The sequence below is a fragment of the Sorghum bicolor genome, chromosome 7, assembly GCF_000003195.3.
Source record: "Sorghum bicolor cultivar BTx623 chromosome 7, Sorghum_bicolor_NCBIv3, whole genome shotgun sequence".
Lineage (NCBI taxonomy): Eukaryota > Viridiplantae > Streptophyta > Magnoliopsida > Poales > Poaceae > Sorghum > Sorghum bicolor.
This window is the reverse complement of record NC_012876.2, coordinates 5,796,548-5,814,286: the sequence shown is the minus strand read 5'-3', so window position 1 is coordinate 5,814,286 and position 17,739 is coordinate 5,796,548. Positions and strand designations below refer to the sequence as shown.

General features: G+C 42.5%; 3 protein-coding genes and 1 pseudogene across 5 annotated transcripts; 2 read left to right on the top strand and 2 right to left on the bottom strand.

Annotated features, from left to right (window-relative positions):
- LOC8069663 lies at positions 171–1,376 on the top strand (annotated as a pseudogene).
- On the bottom strand, positions 1,225–3,633 carry LOC8080880 (haloacid dehalogenase-like hydrolase domain-containing protein 3). The gene is made up of 8 exons (XM_002443885.2): positions 3,304–3,633; positions 3,046–3,128; positions 2,856–2,939; positions 2,383–2,458; positions 2,181–2,253; positions 1,984–2,057; positions 1,809–1,902; positions 1,225–1,689 (listed from the first exon to the last, which is right to left on the bottom strand). The coding sequence occupies exons 1-8, from the start codon at positions 3,530–3,532 to the stop codon at positions 1,617–1,619; spliced, it is 786 nt and encodes a 261-aa protein (XP_002443930.1). The 5' UTR covers positions 3,533–3,633; the 3' UTR covers positions 1,225–1,616.
- Positions 3,688–13,518, top strand: LOC8069662 (thyroid adenoma-associated protein homolog). Its single transcript, XM_021464678.1, has 7 exons — positions 3,688–3,889; positions 4,044–4,128; positions 4,228–7,489; positions 8,100–8,356; positions 9,424–10,017; positions 10,691–13,093; positions 13,416–13,518. Exons 3-7 carry the CDS (start codon positions 4,259–4,261, stop codon positions 13,417–13,419), a joined length of 6,489 nt encoding a protein of 2,162 aa, XP_021320353.1. The 5' UTR covers positions 3,688–3,889; positions 4,044–4,128; positions 4,228–4,258; the 3' UTR covers positions 13,420–13,518.
- LOC8080879 lies at positions 13,740–16,503 on the bottom strand. Of its 3 annotated transcripts, none has more exons than XM_021464679.1 (8): positions 16,378–16,503; positions 15,947–16,131; positions 15,535–15,684; positions 14,895–14,973; positions 14,664–14,732; positions 14,502–14,577; positions 14,383–14,427; positions 13,740–14,277 (listed from the first exon to the last, which is right to left on the bottom strand). In XM_021464679.1, exons 2-8 carry the CDS (start codon positions 16,115–16,117, stop codon positions 13,983–13,985), a joined length of 885 nt encoding a protein of 294 aa, XP_021320354.1. In that variant the 5' UTR covers positions 16,118–16,131; positions 16,378–16,503; the 3' UTR covers positions 13,740–13,982. The 3 variants fall into 3 exon arrangements, with proteins under 3 accessions (XP_021320354.1, XP_002443929.2, XP_021320355.1); XM_002443884.2 differs by having other exon boundaries at positions 15,947–16,290; positions 16,378–16,492; XM_021464680.1 differs by having other exon boundaries at positions 15,947–16,261; positions 16,378–16,463.

The window sequence follows — 17,739 nt, the reverse complement described above, 5'->3', positions numbered from 1 at the left end:
TTTGAGAAGAGATTATGGTCGGGTAATCGGGGATGATTTGTCATGGTATCAAATTTATATTGGGCCCCAAAATGGAACGGGGATGTGAGGAATGGCTCCGTTTCAACTCGATGGACAGATAAGCAAATTCTTTTGTTACCTTGTACTATTATATATGGAGGCCAGATCCATTTGGTGATTAATTTGTTTCATTTGATGTGCTGCTAATATATGTTGTAGCCAGCTCAGGTATGCACAAATAGAGCACGACGACAAGTATTTGAAGTCGCAGTGCATCCACAGCACAGATGTTGCCATCGCTTTCAGTCTCTCCTGAACCATCGTGACACCACGCGTCCATGCCCGCCGACCCAATCATGCATTGCTGCTCACCCAGGGCGGCATGGACACACGATGGTGAGCTCCAAGAGCAGCGTTCGATCGTCTTCGGCTTCGGCGACGGCGAGCGCAAGTGCGGCGCGGCGGCGTGTGGTGCGAGCGAGCGATGGCGGGGCAGGGGCAGCAGCGCCTGAACGTGGTGCCGACGGTGACGACGCTGGGCATGGTGAAGGCGCGGCTGGCCGGCGCCACCCGGGGCCACGCGCTGCTCAAGAAGAAGTCGGACGCGCTCACGGTGCAGTTCCGCGCCATCCTGAAGCGCATCGTGTCCGCCAAGGACGCCATGGGCGACGCCATGCGCGCCGCCTCGCTCTCCCTCGCCGAGGCGCTCTACGTGGCCGGCGCGCCGCTCCGCCACGTCGTGCAGCAGTCCGTCTCTCCGGGCCCCGCCAGGCTCCGCGTGCGCGCGCACCAGGACAACATCGCCGGCGTCCGCCTCCCTCGCTTCCAGAGCTACCTGGCCGACGACGGTGGCAGCTCGACGTCGCTCGCGGGGCTGGCCGGCGGCGGGCAGCAGGTGGCGGCGTGCCGGGCGGCGCACGCGCGCGCGCTGGAGGTGCTGGTGGAGCTGGCGTCGCTGCAGACGACGTTCCTGACGCTGGACGCGGCCATCAGGACGACCAACCGGCGAGGTCGCGCTCAAGCGCGGCGTCGTTTCCGTCGACACTGCGGAGAGCATGCTAGAGAATGGCGACAGGGACGAGGATATCATCTTCTGATCCTCGTCGTCCCTTGGTGCCCATTACCAGAGCCCGTCGAGGCTCCTATGATAATAATAGAGATAGAGCTTGCTGTCGGTGTGCCGGCAGCCAAACAGCAATCTTCTGTAGACACAGCACAATAAGCTCGTAGCTGCAGCCTGAGGCTACGTGTACATTCCATCGCTGCAGCAATCCATGTAGGGGAGCAGCAGCAGTATGCAACATTTTCACATGTGTGTTCTGTCAGTTATACACTTGTACTTAGGATAATGTTTACATGCAAATCACATTCACATAGCAAGCAGAATCACTCATGACTCATCTGCAATCTGCTGCCTGTGACGAATAAAAGTGTTCATCACAGAATGCAAAAGAATGTGACGGGACAGCAGTAGTCATGGAATGAGCTTATTTCATGAAAGCAAAATGGACATGCCAGCACAAGAGGTGAAAGGAAAAGAAGGCATTAAGAGAAAAAAAAAGGAAGGAATAAAGAAACAACTGTCGTGGCGGTCTTGCACCATGCTAAATCCACACTCATTGAGGATCATCTGTTGTCAGAATCCTGTCCTGTATTTCTGAAAATGTCTTCACATCATCACCCCACAGCCTAAAACAGTTACATTAGAGAAAATGACAAAGTAATCAGCGACCCAATCACATTTTAACAAATCGAAGACTTAACATGGTCCAAATATGGAAATACAAAGGAAAAAGTACTCTGCATACCAGCATTCAAGTCCTATAGCATTGGCACCCGCCTTGTCTGCAGCTTCATCATCTCCTACATGCACTGCCTTGCTGGCTTCCACACCAATGTTATCTGACAAACAGAAAACAACCACATTTATTAGTTTTATAGAAAAATTTCATGATCTTTCACAAATGAGATTCGACTTTATACCTAATGCTATCTTGAATATCTCTGGAGCAGGTTTCTCATATCCGACCTCTGATGATACCACAATGGCATCAAACCTGGAGAGCTCAAGGTCTGTTAACATATAGCCATTACTCACAAAACAATATATATGTAAAAAGACATCGTTTTGAAGTACGACTGAAGTAATTAATTAGATAGGCCAACTTATAGGTACTTACATATCAGAGACATTAAGGTCCTTAAGTAATTTCCGTAACCTTGTATCAAAGTTAGATACAACAGCTAGCTTAACTGAAATTGAGACACAATAATACTGATGGAGTAAGATAAGGGCCTGAATGTGGAAAGCCAGATATTAATTGCAGTAAACAACTGAGAATTGAAATTCAGGAACCAAGAACAGAGGAAGTATCTTCTAACCTCCAGCATCCTTCAGCTCACGCAGTGCTGTGTCTGCTCCAACAGGCAAACGCCAAGCATCTCCATGTGCATAATACTGAAAGAAACAATGATCCATCCATTAGCCACATTGTATGGGTTTGAACATTCGACATACTAATAAACTGGAATCCTTCAACTTAGAAAAAACTAAATATATTTGAGAGCGGTGAACTTTATCGCCTGGGCTTCTGTTCACTAACAGCATAGTCACTTAGTCAGGACTCAAAACATTAGTTCTTGCTCAATTTCGTCATAGTAGTAACAAAAGCTAGCATGTGAGATCACGAGTTTCTTTAATCAGATACCAAGCACAAGCACATGAATACATGCTCAAATACTCCAACAAACCCACATTCACAAAAAAGGTATTCGTCCGAACAACCTTAGACACACTCCATATTTTCGAAAAAAAAAACAAATTACGCTTTCCCGGAAGGTCACATGAGGTATACCTGATACACTTCCTCAAAGTAATCGTCATCGGTGCAATCGGTAGCTTCTGCCACGACAATTCTCCAGAATGGCCGCCCATCTCCCTGCAATTACAGTCCAAGACCCAACACGTCGTCACCTCGAGAGCAACCACGACACAATTTCAAGCCTTGCGAATGCAATTCCTGTGCGTCTCATCATGTCCATTACCTGGTACCTGAGTGTCTTGGGCCATGGCGCCGAGAATGCCCGCTTGAACCCCTCCATGATTCTTTTCTCAGGCTTCATCACACCTGGAGAGCGAGTGACCAAAAGTCAGGAGCACCACGAGACCGACCACACGCCAAACGTTTGACGAAATGCAGAGCACGAGAGACATCGAAGTGGGAGAAAAGTGCGAGGTGGCGGTGGAATTTTTTTTTTGAGGAATAGGTGGCGGTGGATTCTTGGGGTTGGAGGCGTACGGACCGTAGCGTCGGCCGATGGAGGCGTACGTCTCGGCGACCGGCTGCGCGACCTGCAGCAGCGTGCCGCCGGCGTCGAGCAGCAGCCCACCGTACGCCGGCGCCCGCCCGCCGGCCCCAGCGCTCGCTGTCACCAGACGCCGCGCCATGCCCGAGCGGGAAACAGCGGTACGGCGTGCCGTGAATGGGACCGCTGGGGCCCGCCGGAGGAGCGTCGCCGCGGCGGGCGGCATCTCCAAGAGGCGAGCGTTCGCCGGCGAGTCAGCGGGAGACACGAGGTAGCTAGGAGGCGACGAAGCGCGAATCTCAAAGCACAGGTGGGGGCGCGCGGAGGCGTAGGGGTATTTTGGTCAGGGCGATGCAGAAAACAGTCAAGCGAGGGGGGAAGGGGAGAGAGAATCGCAGGACCAAACCCTAAACCCCCGCTCCCGCCTCCTCTCGCTGCAGCAGCCTGCTGGCCTTGCCTCTTGCTGCTTTCGCTGGCCGCCTGATCCCGGTTGCTGTTCGCCGGGCTCCCGAGCCGCTGCACTCGACGGGCACCGCCGCCTTCCAGGAGGAGGAGAGCGGCACGGCTGTCTACGGGATTGAAGGTTATTTGTTTGCCGATTATCGCTGCTTATGGAACCTCTGATTGCTTGTTTACGCTGTCTGTAGTAGAAGGCGTGTTCTAATGCAGCCCGAATAGTTCGTTGTTGTGTTCACACGGGTGAAAATCTACTGAACAAGCTTTGTGTGATTTGTTAGGGAGGGAAGGTTTGTGGTTGGCAGCCTGTAACGTTAATTTCAAATTCCCGGAGGAAGACTTCTGGTGGAACTGTATTGACTTCAGGTGAATCAATCGGCTTCTGCTTCCTATGTATGCCTGTTTAAGGGTTCAATGTGGTTTTGCTGGAAGTTTCAGTTTTGTTTGTTCATTGTTATCCTTCAGATTGAAGTCAAAGAGCTAATTTGGGGGAACAATGTCTGCGAAGTGGCGGTCACTGCAGCATAGGCACCGGTACACCTACACCTCGATTGTGTTCCCGAAACACTACCATGATGCCCTAGCCGTCGTGCCGGCTGAGGTCTCCTCGTCCGATTTCTTTGTCCGATTGAACGACTTGATTTCCCTGACCTCCACTTACTCGCAAGTTGTTGCGGTCAAGGATCTTGCCTCGGCATATGTGCAGTTTCTGTCCACTACAGGGATTCCTGATGATGCAGTGCTCGCTGCCACAAAGCTTTATTTGGAGATCCTCTTCCTTGAGAACTCCCTCCCTCTCCACCGCACGCTCATATCGGTGCTCGCCAAGTGCAAGAAATTCTCCACAGCGATCAGTGGGTGTTTTGCCTTGCTCTGTGAGGAGTATGGTGGCTCTGGTAGTAAGGCAAAGAAGAGATTTATGGTATCTCGGGCAGCCTTGTCGCTTATTGGGTACCCAAAGTTGGGATTTTTGGATGAGGCAGTAGAGAGGTGTGCAGAGATCATGGCACTGGATGTTGTTGATGGGCTTGATGGAGTGACTAATGACATTGATGAAGGGTCACGACCATCTCCTGTCGTGATGGAGCAGTGCCAAGAGGCCATGTCTTGCATGTACTACTTGCTGCAGCGGTACCCGTCTAAGTTTACGGGCCTTGACAAGGCATCAAGTGTCTTCAAGAGTGCTGTCAGGACAATACTATCTGTTCTTAAGTCATCTGCCTTTTCAAGGGATTGCCTGGTGGCCTCTGGAGTGAGCTTCTGTGCTGCAATTCAGGTTTTCATGAGCTCAGAGGAGATTTCCTGGTTTATTTATCAAGGTCTATTTGACATCTGTGCAAATCACGAAGATAGAAAAAATCAATCTGTGCACAATGTATTTTCAGACTTTGATCTGTGTGAACAAATCAGAGATCTTTCAGTTTTGAGTAGACTTTGTTTGCTAAGAGGGATTTTGACATCTATTCCAAGGACAGTACTCAACATGCGCCAACTTCATTCAAGTGGACCTTTATGGACTATTTTGTATGATGGAATTTTACCTGAGCTTTGCAAGCATTGTGAGAACCCAGTTGATAGCCACTTCAATTTCCATGCTCTTACAGTGACACAAATATGTTTGCAGCAGATAAAGACATCGATTTCATCTGATTTCACTGACTTCTCTGGGGACTATAAGCCTTTTTCAAGAGATGTTGTCAACCGTATATTAGGAATCATATGGCGCAACCTGGAAGATCCTTTGAGTCAGACAGTAAAACAGGTGCATTTGATCTTTGATCTCCTATTAGATATTGAATTGTGTATTGCATCAGAAGACCATGAACATAACAACAAATTGTTCCTTTGCAATATTGCAAATGATTTACTTCGCCTAGGTCCGCGATGCAAAGGGAGATACGTCCCTTTAGCTTCTTTGACAAAGCGATTGGGTGCCAAATCTCTTCTAATATTGAAATCATATCTGCTTTCAGAAACAGCTTATGCGTACATAGATGATGATGTTTGTTGTGCTGCCACAACATTTTTAAAATCCTTCCTGGAGACTTTAAGAGGTGAATGTTGGAATGATGATGGTGTTGAGCTAGGATATGATGCCTTCAGAGATTTGTGCTTGCCTCCTTTCATGCGGGGACTTGTATCTGGAAATTCAAAACTACGTTCTAACTTAAATACTTATGCTTTACCTGCTCTAATTGAAGTTGATGCAGAGAGCATATTCACAATGCTTGGATTCATCTCCATTGGTCCTAGCACAAAGGAAACTAAACTAGATGTTGTTTTGAAAAATGACCAGTGTATAGCTGCACTGGTTTCTCTGCTTAAGGTCTCACGAAATCTGGCTCTTGTTGAAGGGGACATTGATTTGGATCCTGATGAATTGTCACAGCCTCAGCAGATGGATAGTAAGGGTGCTGCTGTTATATCTATTAAAGGGATTAAGGTTACAGTTCCTGTTAATTGGTTTGCTTTGGCACTGACACACAGTGATGAAAGTCTCCGTATAGATGCAGCTGAATCCCTCTTTCTAAATCCAAAGACATCAAGTCTTCCATCCTCCTTGGAATTGAGCTTGCTCAAAGAGGCTGTTCCATTGAATATGCGTTGTAGCTCAACGGCATTTCAAATGAAATGGACAAGTTTATTTCGGAAGTTTTTTGCTAGGGTGCGAACTGCACTTGACAGACAGGTAAAGCAGGGGTCATGGATTCCATCATTAACGTCTAGTGTTAAAGCAGCTGACTCTATTGATACTTCTGAGGCCACAGTTGTCAAGAGGGCTGAAGATCTCTTCCGATTCATGAAGTGGCTGAGTTCCTTTCTGTTTAATTCTTGTTACCCCTCTGGCCCTTATGAAAGGAAAACAATTGCAATGAAACTTATTCTTACACTACTAGATGTATGGCCTATTTGCCGCTCTGAAGGGAAAATTGATCTTTATCCTTACAATGACAGCATAATATTGCCAGTTTCAACAATTTCATTTGTAGGGTCTATAATTGATAGCTGGGACAGATTAAGGGAAAACTCTTTTCGCATTCTACTGCAGTTCCCAACGCCACTTCCTGGGATTTCCTTGAGTACATCCATAAATGATGTTATCAGATGGGCAAAAAAACTTGTTCTAAGCCCACGAGTCCGAGAAAGTGATGCTGGTGCTTTAACCTTCCGCCTTATATTTAGGAAGTATGTTTTGGAGCTTGGATGTATTCTTGTCTTTTCTAAAGAAAGTGATTGCCTTGAATGTTACACACAATCTATGAATGGAGATACAGAAGTTGTGACTAGTCAAAACCCAGTTGCACAGTATATCTCTTCACTCATTCAATGGCTCTGTATTGTTGTCGAAGAGGGCGAGAGGGATCTTTCTGAAGCATGTAAGAAGAGCTTTGTTCATGGAGTTCTTCTTACTCTGCGCTACACATTTGATGAGATGGATTGGAACTCTGAGGTAGTACAATCATGTATTTCTGAAATGAGGTGCCTGGTAGAAAAGCTACTTCAACTCATAATGCGTGTAACTTCGGTAGCCCTGTGGGTGGTTTCTTCAGACGCATTGTGTCTGCCATATGACATGGATGACGTGATTGATGATGGTTCCCTCCTCTCAGATATACATGAGGAGGATCAACCTGCTTCAGAAAGAGAGGAGAACACAAAACCAGGGAGTAATGGCAAACCAGCCGAACAAGTTGTTATGGTTGGTTGCTGGCTTGCTATGAAGGAGGTAATGAGTTGATTCTTACCCCTTATTAGACCCTCTTTGGAATGTGGGTTTTTTTTTTCCCGTTTTGCGTTTTTCCTGTGAAAATGAACTGATTCCTGTGAAACTTCTGTATCATTCCTGTGAAATTCTTGCGTCCCAAAGGGGCCCTTAACCTTCTTTTTTTTTGTTGGTAAAAACTACGTTTCAGCAGATTCACAAATGCCACGACCTGTGCCATGCTACCATCATACTGTGATCATACTATATGCATGATGCCCTCCCCTATGTTTTACTCACTGGATTGGTTGACAACTGTAGATTCCAGTCAAAAAAGGAAAAAAAAAGCTTTCTCATGGCATCTGTCTCATCACACCAATCTACGCCAATCCGCCCCACATCAAGGTCTTGCCTAGAATTGTCTTAAGAAAAATGCACCCCATTAATGGATCCTCTTTAGGGTAGTATAAGTACATCCTCTACTATAGCACGAGGCCGTTTGCTATACTAGCCTGCCATTGATAAGCTGTTTAGTTTATTTTAGTTTCACACTGTTGTGGCATTGCAGACTTGCAGGTATGTTTAAATGTCTTTTTAAGTTTTCATGATGTAACTTCTCCATTTTACTTTTCAGGTCAGTTTACTTTTTGGAACCATCATCAGGAAGATACCATTGCCTGGCTGTTCTCATTCAGCTTCATCTCAGAATGGTTTGCCTGACAGTACTGAGACAAGCATGTCTGAAGAAATTCTTGATGTGGGGCAGTTAAAGATGATGGGTGACCATTTTTTACAGGTTCTTCTTAAAATGAAGCATAACGGTGCAATAGATAAAACAAGGGCTGGGTTTACTGCCCTTTGCAACCGTCTTCTTTGCTCAAATGATTCAAGGTATGTTCAATTCTTACAGAGGCCAGTTCATGAACCTCTTCACCCAAAGATGGGAATTCATATGCATAAAACCTTATGTTTCAGTTTCTGTTTAGATTCAGAATGTTTACATAACAAATGAAATTTAAGCCTTGAGTTTGTCAGGCATCCCAAAAAAACACACTACTATTTTTTCATCTGTTCCATATATATAACTATATAAGCATATTGAATCAACTGCTGGTGCATATACATGCATTAACTCTGCACACCAATAATTTTGGTATATTCTGAAGGTTGAAACATAACTGTCAAACTAAAACAATCCGATGTTTGAATAATTTATAAATGCCTTATTGTAGTAAAGGAATCATGGTATAATAGGCGTCATTACTTTATTGTGGTGTTTGTTGAACCTGATTTCATGTATGTGTAATACTGGAGTTGAAACATTCATCTAAACTGGGAAAATATGTGGTGGAAACAACATACTAGGTGGAAACATGGAGACCAATTCAAAAAACGTATTTTGGTAGTTTTAAAAAAATATATACTCGCATGGAAAAGTTGAGATGCAAACTCACTTTTAAAAAGTTTATATGAAAATGGCAAATTTCAGGTGCATGCCACTAAATGTTTTCTAGTGCACATGCATATGCATCTAAAATTTGTCATTTTCATATGAATTTTTCTAGTTTTGAGTTTGCATCTCAACTTTTGCATGTGAGTACATATTTGTATGCGCTATGATATACCAAATTTCATTTTTTTTGACTGACCAAAATACGTTTTTTGAATTGGTTTCCATGTTTCCACCTAGTATGTGGTTCCCGCCACATATTTTGCCATCTGAACCAGTCTACAATTGCATATCGTGTGTAAATATAAACTTTTGATAACTTGTATACTTTCTGTGCGGAAGTGAGCCTAACTCTGTTGGTGGGAGGTGTGGGTGTACAGCCCCCACAACTAAGGTTTGAGTCCTAATCAAGATAAATTTGGGTGCCTATTTTGTATTTACAATGTCACCTAGGTTGGTCTAGTTATTTTTGTACACATTTATGAGGATCTTTCTTTGTTGTTTACAGGCTGTGCAAAATGACAGAATCATGGATGGTGCTACTAATGGATAGGACAATTGCTAAAGGTCAAACTGTGGATGATTTGATAAGGAGGAGTGCAGGAATTCCGGCAGCATTTATCGCCCTGTTCCTGGCAGAGCCAGAAGGAACACCAAAGAAACTACTTCCAAGGGCATTGGAATGGCTGATAGAGTTTGCTAAGAACTCTTTAGCTAATTTCCAGAAAGACTCCAACCAGAGGTCTGGAGTAATGAAAGATGGTCTTGGAGAGCTATTGGAATCACAATCAGAAACTACAATAAGTGTACATTCTAACGGTAACCTATCTAAAGGCCGAGATGAGGGTGTTGTTCCCACCGTGCATGTGTTCAATGTGCTTAGAGCTGCCTTCAATGATGCAAATCTGGCAACTGACACTTCGGGTTTCAGTGCTGATGCAACAATGGTTGCTATACGTGCGTTTTCATCTCCTTACTGGGAAGTGCGCAATGCAGCTTGCCTTGCGTATACTGCGCTAGTTCGTCGCATGGTTGGGTTTCTGAATGTGCAGAAGCGTGAATCGGCACGTCGATCTTTAACGGGCCTTGAATTCTTCCACAGGCAAGTTCATAACGTTTATCCATAGTTTGCAATATGATAATTGTGGTCATGTGAAGTTATAGTGCATCACTTCTCTTTGTGAAAGACAGAAACGTAATGTGTTGCAAATATAAAGTTTGTAACCTTTTTTTTTTTCTGGTTGAGCAATTCAGTAGCTTTTACATGATACATGGACATGAGTAAATTGATCAGAAAAGAATTTATCATCGTTGCTGTTTTGAGGTCAGATAGTTGTTGTCTCTCTCTTTGATACAAAGATGCACAGCTCTCCTGTGTGTTTGAAAAAAAAAACTTTCTATTATTGTGTGTGTTTGTGGTGAAACATCAATATCCTAAGTGCTCAAACTAATTTGCACTCCCTCCAGGTTGGTAAAAGAAGTCGCTATGGACAAGGTTTGAGTCAAACATTGGGAATACAAATCATGAATAACTTTCAAGTTGTTGAGTTTGGAAATGTGAAAACCATATGAATAGATTTGTCTTGAAAAGTACCTTAATAAAAACATACATATATCACCCTTCAATAAATATTTTTATAAAAAATAAGAAGTCAAATTTATGCTTTGAGACTGTGTCGCTGTCCAAAACAATTTCTTTTACCAACGTGGAGGGAGTACGTAAGTAGATGAGGTCAGCTTTTCAATTGAGATTTATTCCTTGTTTTCTTATGTAGGTACCCAGCCCTTCATCCTTTCCTTTCTAGTGAACTGCAAACCGCAACTGAACAACTAGCTGATGGAGTGTCCAGCAATTTAGAGTCACACATTACAAAAGCAATACACCCTAGCCTGTGTCCAATTCTTATTCTTTTATCAAGACTTAAGCCTTCACCTATAAGCTGTGGAACTGATGATTCTTTAGACCCTTTTTTGCTTTTGCATTTCATTCAAAGATGTGCTACCCAGAGTAACTACCGGGTCCGTATCCTTGCATCAAGGGCATTAACTGGTTTGGTATCTAATGAGAGACTGCAGTATGTTGTTAGTGATATACTGGATAGTTTACCTCATGGAAATCACAAAGCAATGGTTCACAGTGTTCAGCATAGTGATGCTGCCGTATCAGCTAATATGGGAAATGGAAATGTACTGCTTTCTAAGTCATTCAATTCAATCCATGGCCTTCTGCTGCAGCTGGCTTCTCTTCTGGATAACAACTTTAGATGTTTGACAGATGGTAGCACGAAGGATCAGATTATTGGCCTACTACTGGAGGTTCTCTCAAGATGTTCTTGGCTTGGCTGCACGAAATTATGCTCATGCCCTGTCGTAATTACATCTTACTTGCGGGTATTGGATCTCATGCTTGATGTTGCAAGGATAGGGAAAAGCAGACATACTGAAGTCATTCAGGCATTGCTGCTAGAGTTAAGTTCTCAGTGCTTGAGCAATACAGTATCATCCCAGTACGCATTCCATGATCCAACTCGTATTGAACTAAAACAACAAGCAACTGAATCATTTTTGAGCTGTGTTGGTCTTTCTAAGAAAAACAATGAAACTAACGATGAAGATGTGCAGTTGCAAATACTTGGTGAACCAACCTCAGAGATGCCTAGAGAGGACTACTCCCTTCATGAACTACACAAGGAGATTATGTCATGTCTCACTGATCCTTCATATGATGTTAGAATTACAGTGCTGAAGAGGATTCTTTGGCTCACAAAATCAATCAGACATGGTGATGCAGAAAACATTTTGCACCAGTGGGCAGGAGTTAATTTGCAGCCTGCTTTAATGGAACGGTTATTTGTGGAAGAACACCCTAAGTGCCTTTATTATAATCTGAAGATCATCTTTTCATGGAACATGGAATTCCCATTCAACAATGGAGAAGATTCTAGCACACTTTTGTCCTTGTGGGACAGGTTAGTTCATTTAAACAGCACGATGTCACATGCAAAAACCAGAGAAATAGTTCTATGTTGCATGGGTATGTGCATGAAACTGTTCACTAAACTATCTAGGGGTGGTGTTTCAATGGATTGTCTTAAGACCAGTGAGATCTCTGCATCCTTTGTCAGAATCAATGAAGGGAATAGATTATCTGATGTCATGCTTAGAGTAAACTTGTTTGTCACTCTTGTCAAGAACCAAAGTGAACCATCGGAAAGTGTGAATGCTCGAAGGGCTGCTGCTGAGGCAATTGTTGCTTCTGGTCTTCTTGAAGAAGCAAACTACGTTGCATCATCTGTGTCCAACATGTACTCTCCAGAATTTGATGAAGGCCCTATCAAAGAGAAATGCATGGAAGCTAGCGTTTTTGAATTTATCAGTCTTTATGCATGCAAGATACTTGACTTATGGTTTGTATGTATTCAGTTGCTGGAGGATGAGGATGCCTATCTGAGACAAAAACTTGCGAAGGATATTCAGAAAATAATCGCTAAGGGTTCAGCTAATACCTTCTGTGATGATTCCACACCACTACAAGTTGATAGAGTCATTGAATTAAGCTTGGACTATTTAACTTCTTTATTTGGCCACTGGCTGAAATACATTGAATTCTTGTTAAGGGTAGTCTTGGACACTGGAAACGCTCTGAACTCCCGTGGCGATTTGGTCCGTCAGATATTTGATAAAGAAATAGATAACCACCATGAGGAGAAGCTATTGATATGTCAAATCTGCTGTTCGAATATTCAGAAACTTTTGCATTCAAAATGTCAGATGGAAGCAGGAGCAAAAACTAAACTGTTCCTGCAGGATTGGAGGGAGACCTTTTTAAACCAGCTCACCTCACTGACTGGTGGGTATCTTGAGAAAGAGGGGAAGAACAATTGGATTGGAGGCATAGGTAACCACAAGGACGTGTTCATATCAGTGTATGCAGTTCTGCTAGGCTTATATGCACTCACGCAATCTGGCTCTCTGGAACAATTGGAGGACAACCGTGCAATTTATTTGCAAGAATTTTCAAACCTTGAAGGGTTTATCACACCATTCCTCAAGAACCCTTTGATTTCTAATCTTTACGGTCTTGTAAAATTATCACATGAGAGGTTCAGATCATCAGATAAGCCAGAGGACCAAGTGGGCAATTCAGGATCAAGTTTTGACCCATATTTTCTTATCAGATGATTTTTGTTAATGTAATAGTAATTCTTCATTGTTATTCCTCTGTTGTAAAACTCAATATTAATTGCTTTTTATACAAATTACCATTCTACAGATTCTTTACTTGATGCCCCTTGTTTCTGTGTACCATTGCTTTTTACATGTTTTGAATTTTGTAGCCACTCAAAAATGCCATTTGCTTCAGTTCAGGAGATTGCATTTGATGTGAAAATAGAGGCCAATGTTTGTGCTTCTCTCTCTCTCTCTCTCTCTCAACTTTTAATATTCTCTATAATTCATTAACCATTTGTCTACTAACAAAGACCCATATTTTCTTATCAGATGATTTTTGTTAATGTAATAGTAATTCTTCATTGTTATTCCTCTGTTGTAAAACTCAATATTAATTGCTTTTTATACAAATTACCATTCTACAGATTCTTTACTTGATGCCCCTTGTTTCTGTGTACCATTGCTTTTTACATGTTTTGAATTTTGTAGCCACTCAAAAATGCCATTTGCTTCAGTTCAGGAGATTGCATTTGATGTGAAAATAGAGGCCAATGTTTGTGCTTCTCTCTCTCTCTCTCTCTCTCTCTCTCTCTCAACTTTTAATATTCTCTATAATTCATTAACCATTTGTCTACTAACAAAGAGAGAAACCAAGAAACAAAACCTTTTTTTCTTTAATACAAGAAATTGTTTGTTACAAATATTGGTAATGCGCCCTCATATGTTACAATTGGCAAGTCTCTCCTTTGCAAAAAAATTGTGCTACTCCTTTTGAGATACAGTTCCAAGTGCACAGCTACGGGTGCAAAGTAACACATCTTGTACAAAAGAGGTGCTTTCTGCAGAGGACACATGAGCTCTGGAAGTTGATCTTGCGACATCGCAGCAAACCATTTTCTAGAATTTGGGCCTGCTGTTTTGAATTTGCCTGCTTTTTTCCATCAGTTTGCTGTTCTGAATTTGCCTGCTTTTTACCATCGGTTTGGTGGTAGTGATGGTTGAATTGGGCCTATGAATCGGTTTGGTGGTAGTGATGGTTGAATTGGGTCTATGAATCGGTTTGGTGTCAGTGATGGTTGAATTGGGTCTATGAATCGGTTTGGTGGTAGTGATGGTTGAATTGGGTCTATGAATGGTAGTTGTTCTCACTGGCTGTCCACTAAAAGAGGTCGTCCTTATTGGCTGAGATGACCTGCAACATGAGAAGTTGAAATTACAAATTTTCACACTTGAAAGTGCATTTTTTTCTGAAACTATTCATGTCGGTGTGGACTGGTGGGACAGTAATGGGGCAAACCTCGCAAAAGTGTTCTTTTGGATAGCAGATTGCAATCTTGCTTGACTGCAACACAGAATTAGACAGTTTCAGAAATAGCAACTTCTATTTATGATCATAATACCAAGAGTAACCATTACCTGGTAGCCTCCATCCTAGCCTTTTTCAGCATAGGGCTCTTGTAGCTGCAATTGGATAGACTGCTAGGTCCACTTCCTGTAAGAATACATCCTAGATTAGTACGGGAAATAGCTGAGTGGACAGAAAGTTCAGCAGAAGCAGAAATAGAAACAGGAGATCACCTCCAAAGAAACTTCTTTTGCTGCTTGGAGGCACCTTTGTACAAAGTTTAATTTGTTTGCTTTGTTTCTCTGCATAGGATTTAGAGGAAGAGAGTATTAGTGACATTCTGTCAGTAGGCTAAAAACTCTCAAAAGTCAAGGCCACCGTATATAATGTGTATTCTCCCATTGAAACTGAGCTGAGCTGGTCAAAGTACAACTAATTTAACTCCACAATAAAGTTAGACTTACCAGCTTTCTCTGCCTGAAACTTCTTTGTGAATTTCTCAACCATCTCATCTTCAGCTTGCTTCTGTTTCTTTTGTCTCGCCTACAAAAGTTAACAGGAACCAAGTTAGTACAGGGTGAAGGTAATCTATAACTCTTATAAAGCTAAATCCCACTAGATGAATTCTCTCTTCATGCAAGGTGTCCACATCATTCTTCACTAAGTGACCCACCAAATATTCTATCTCTTCATACAAGGTGTCCACATCATTTCCCACTAAGTCCATGTCATCCCATATTAATTACAAAAAATGACCATGTCATCTATATCATGTGAAACACTTTAAATCTTTAATCTATTAACATACAAGTCATGTACTACACTATTTGTTTCATCACCAATTAATTCCTCTATAATGTAACCAAATATTAGTTTTTGTTCTATTATCTTTTACTAGATCTAATACAATAAAATACATGCAAGTCAAATTCATATGTATATATACATAATAGACTGAATACCATATAGTAATGCTATGTATATAATGATTTATTTTTAAGAAAATCCTGCAGCAACGCGCGGGGAATTCAACTAGTTTATTGAAAACACAAAACCCCCAGCAACATTATGGAAGCATAAAATGAAGAAAGGAACAGAATTTACCTCGAAGAGCTTCCACCATGTGTATTTCGTGTCTGACCGAGTCTCCTTCAGACTCTTCAGTCTCGCGATAACTTTGTTCGTATGCTCCTCACCGAATTCTCGAAAATAGAATCGCTTCCACAGCGGATCAGTTACCGAGCTAAGATCCATCTGTTCCAACAAGGCAGCCACACATACACAATCACAACAATCCAATCTCCAAGAAAGAATGTAAGAACAATGCAGAGATAATATCCATTTTTTTTTGAAAGTTGATAATATCCATTTATCATCCCACCCGAGTGGCAACATAATCAAGGAGTCAATCTTTTGAGTCCCAAATATCCAATTTTCTCAGTAGCAAGAGAATTGACTCCCAAATATCCAATTTTCTCAGTAGCAAGAGAAGCAGAAGGTATGGAAATTGGCTGACCTTGGTGTTCTCCTCGATTTTGGTGAGATGCTCCAGCGTGCAGTGCGGCAGGATGCGCTTGAGCAGATCCATCTCGATGCCGTCGACGCTCTCGATGTAGCGGAGGTTGTCGATGGCCTTCCGGATGCAGAGCTCCAGAAGGCTCATGGGCTTCCTCCTCCCGAACTCCATCCTTCCCTCTTTCCCTGGCAATCGGCCCAAGATGAATGACGTACGGATTGGATCAGTAGCAACCCACCCTGAAGCAATCGAATCCGACACGGTCTGATGGGGAGGACAGAGAAAGGGTTCGATTTGATTCCTCGGTCGCCGCAGCTGGGAAAGATCAAGACATGCTACATATCCTATGGAACGGAATTCGTTGAGCAGAAGAATAAGGGGAAAAAAAAAGGGGTAATCCACATCCGCCGAAGCGATGCCGGGCATCTTACCGAGGAGAGAGGTCCGAGTGCGAGCTTGGCTGGATAGGCGTCCTCCTCTCCGCTCCGTCGGAGGCCGACCAGATTGGGGAGAGAGGAGGACGGCAACAGGGAGGAAGAAGAAGAAGCTGGCATGACGTCAGATGCGGATCGGGGTGGACCATGGGCCGGTCCGACCAGAAGCAGTTGGGCCGGCCCATGACCCGGGATTTTACGGGCCGGATTAAGCTCGCAAAGCAGGGCCACTTGGCCCAAATAGTAATCCTGAGTCAGACCGTCCACAGGGAGTGGATCTGTTTGGATTCATTAATAGGATTTTTTTTGAATCCTGTGTTTCTCATATGAAAATGAATGGTCTTTTACGAAATATCTTTATATATTTTTTTATAAAATTGGAAATAATTGGCACATGTTATAATCCTCCACAATTATATATCAGTTATTTTATTAATTCGATGCTATGCATGGTATTAAGTGCACACGAGGTGTTGCGACAAGTATGATATCGATGTCATGCATAGCATCAAAATAATAAAATGGCAACTGATATATTATGGCAAAATGAGCTTTCACAACGGTAGTTATGTTATACATTTCCCTCTATGGCTATGATGTTCTATCTTGTGAAAGAGAACTATCAGATCATCGATTAAAAATGTAGCTAGAAATCCTTATTCTATAAAGCTTATGATATAATCATTCATAAATCCATCTCCAATGTGATTTCTCAGTGTTATAGTCATAAATTTTATTGCTAAAAAGCACCTCTCCAATAGACAAGTACTAGCTTGAGAATCCAATAGACCAAAGGAAAAACAAAATGGTTTTTACCCACCATCATTCTAGCAACCTCAGAAATAGTGTTCAAGTTGGCAAATCTTTCATCAGCTTCTATATTATCAATGTAAATATTAAGCCTATGATCAAGAACCTTTGAATTAAAATCATCGCGGTATGATTTAGCCAACTATATTAAACTCTCAAATTTGAAGACCTCAAAAAATTCTTGGGATCGAAGGCACAATACAAGCAGCTGAAAGTTTACCTCATTGAAATGACCACTAAACTTTGTAAGCCGCAAATTAACAACTAGGTTCAAGCAATCATATATATTTGTTGATCATTGGTACAATTGCTTTTTTGTTTCTTGGATTATAGCGATCAATATAGTGGACAATGAGAAAGTCCTAAACAACATTAAGTCTAAGTGGAGCATAAAGTCAAAATCCTTGTGATAGTCCAGAAGAGTTTCTCATCTTCTTGCATGGTTTCGTTAAAAATTAGCTTATGATGATATTGTTCGCTGTTCGCTGATTTATTATGAGAGAAAACATAAACAACGCCATTCTTTCTGAAGATACCGGAGCACTTTAA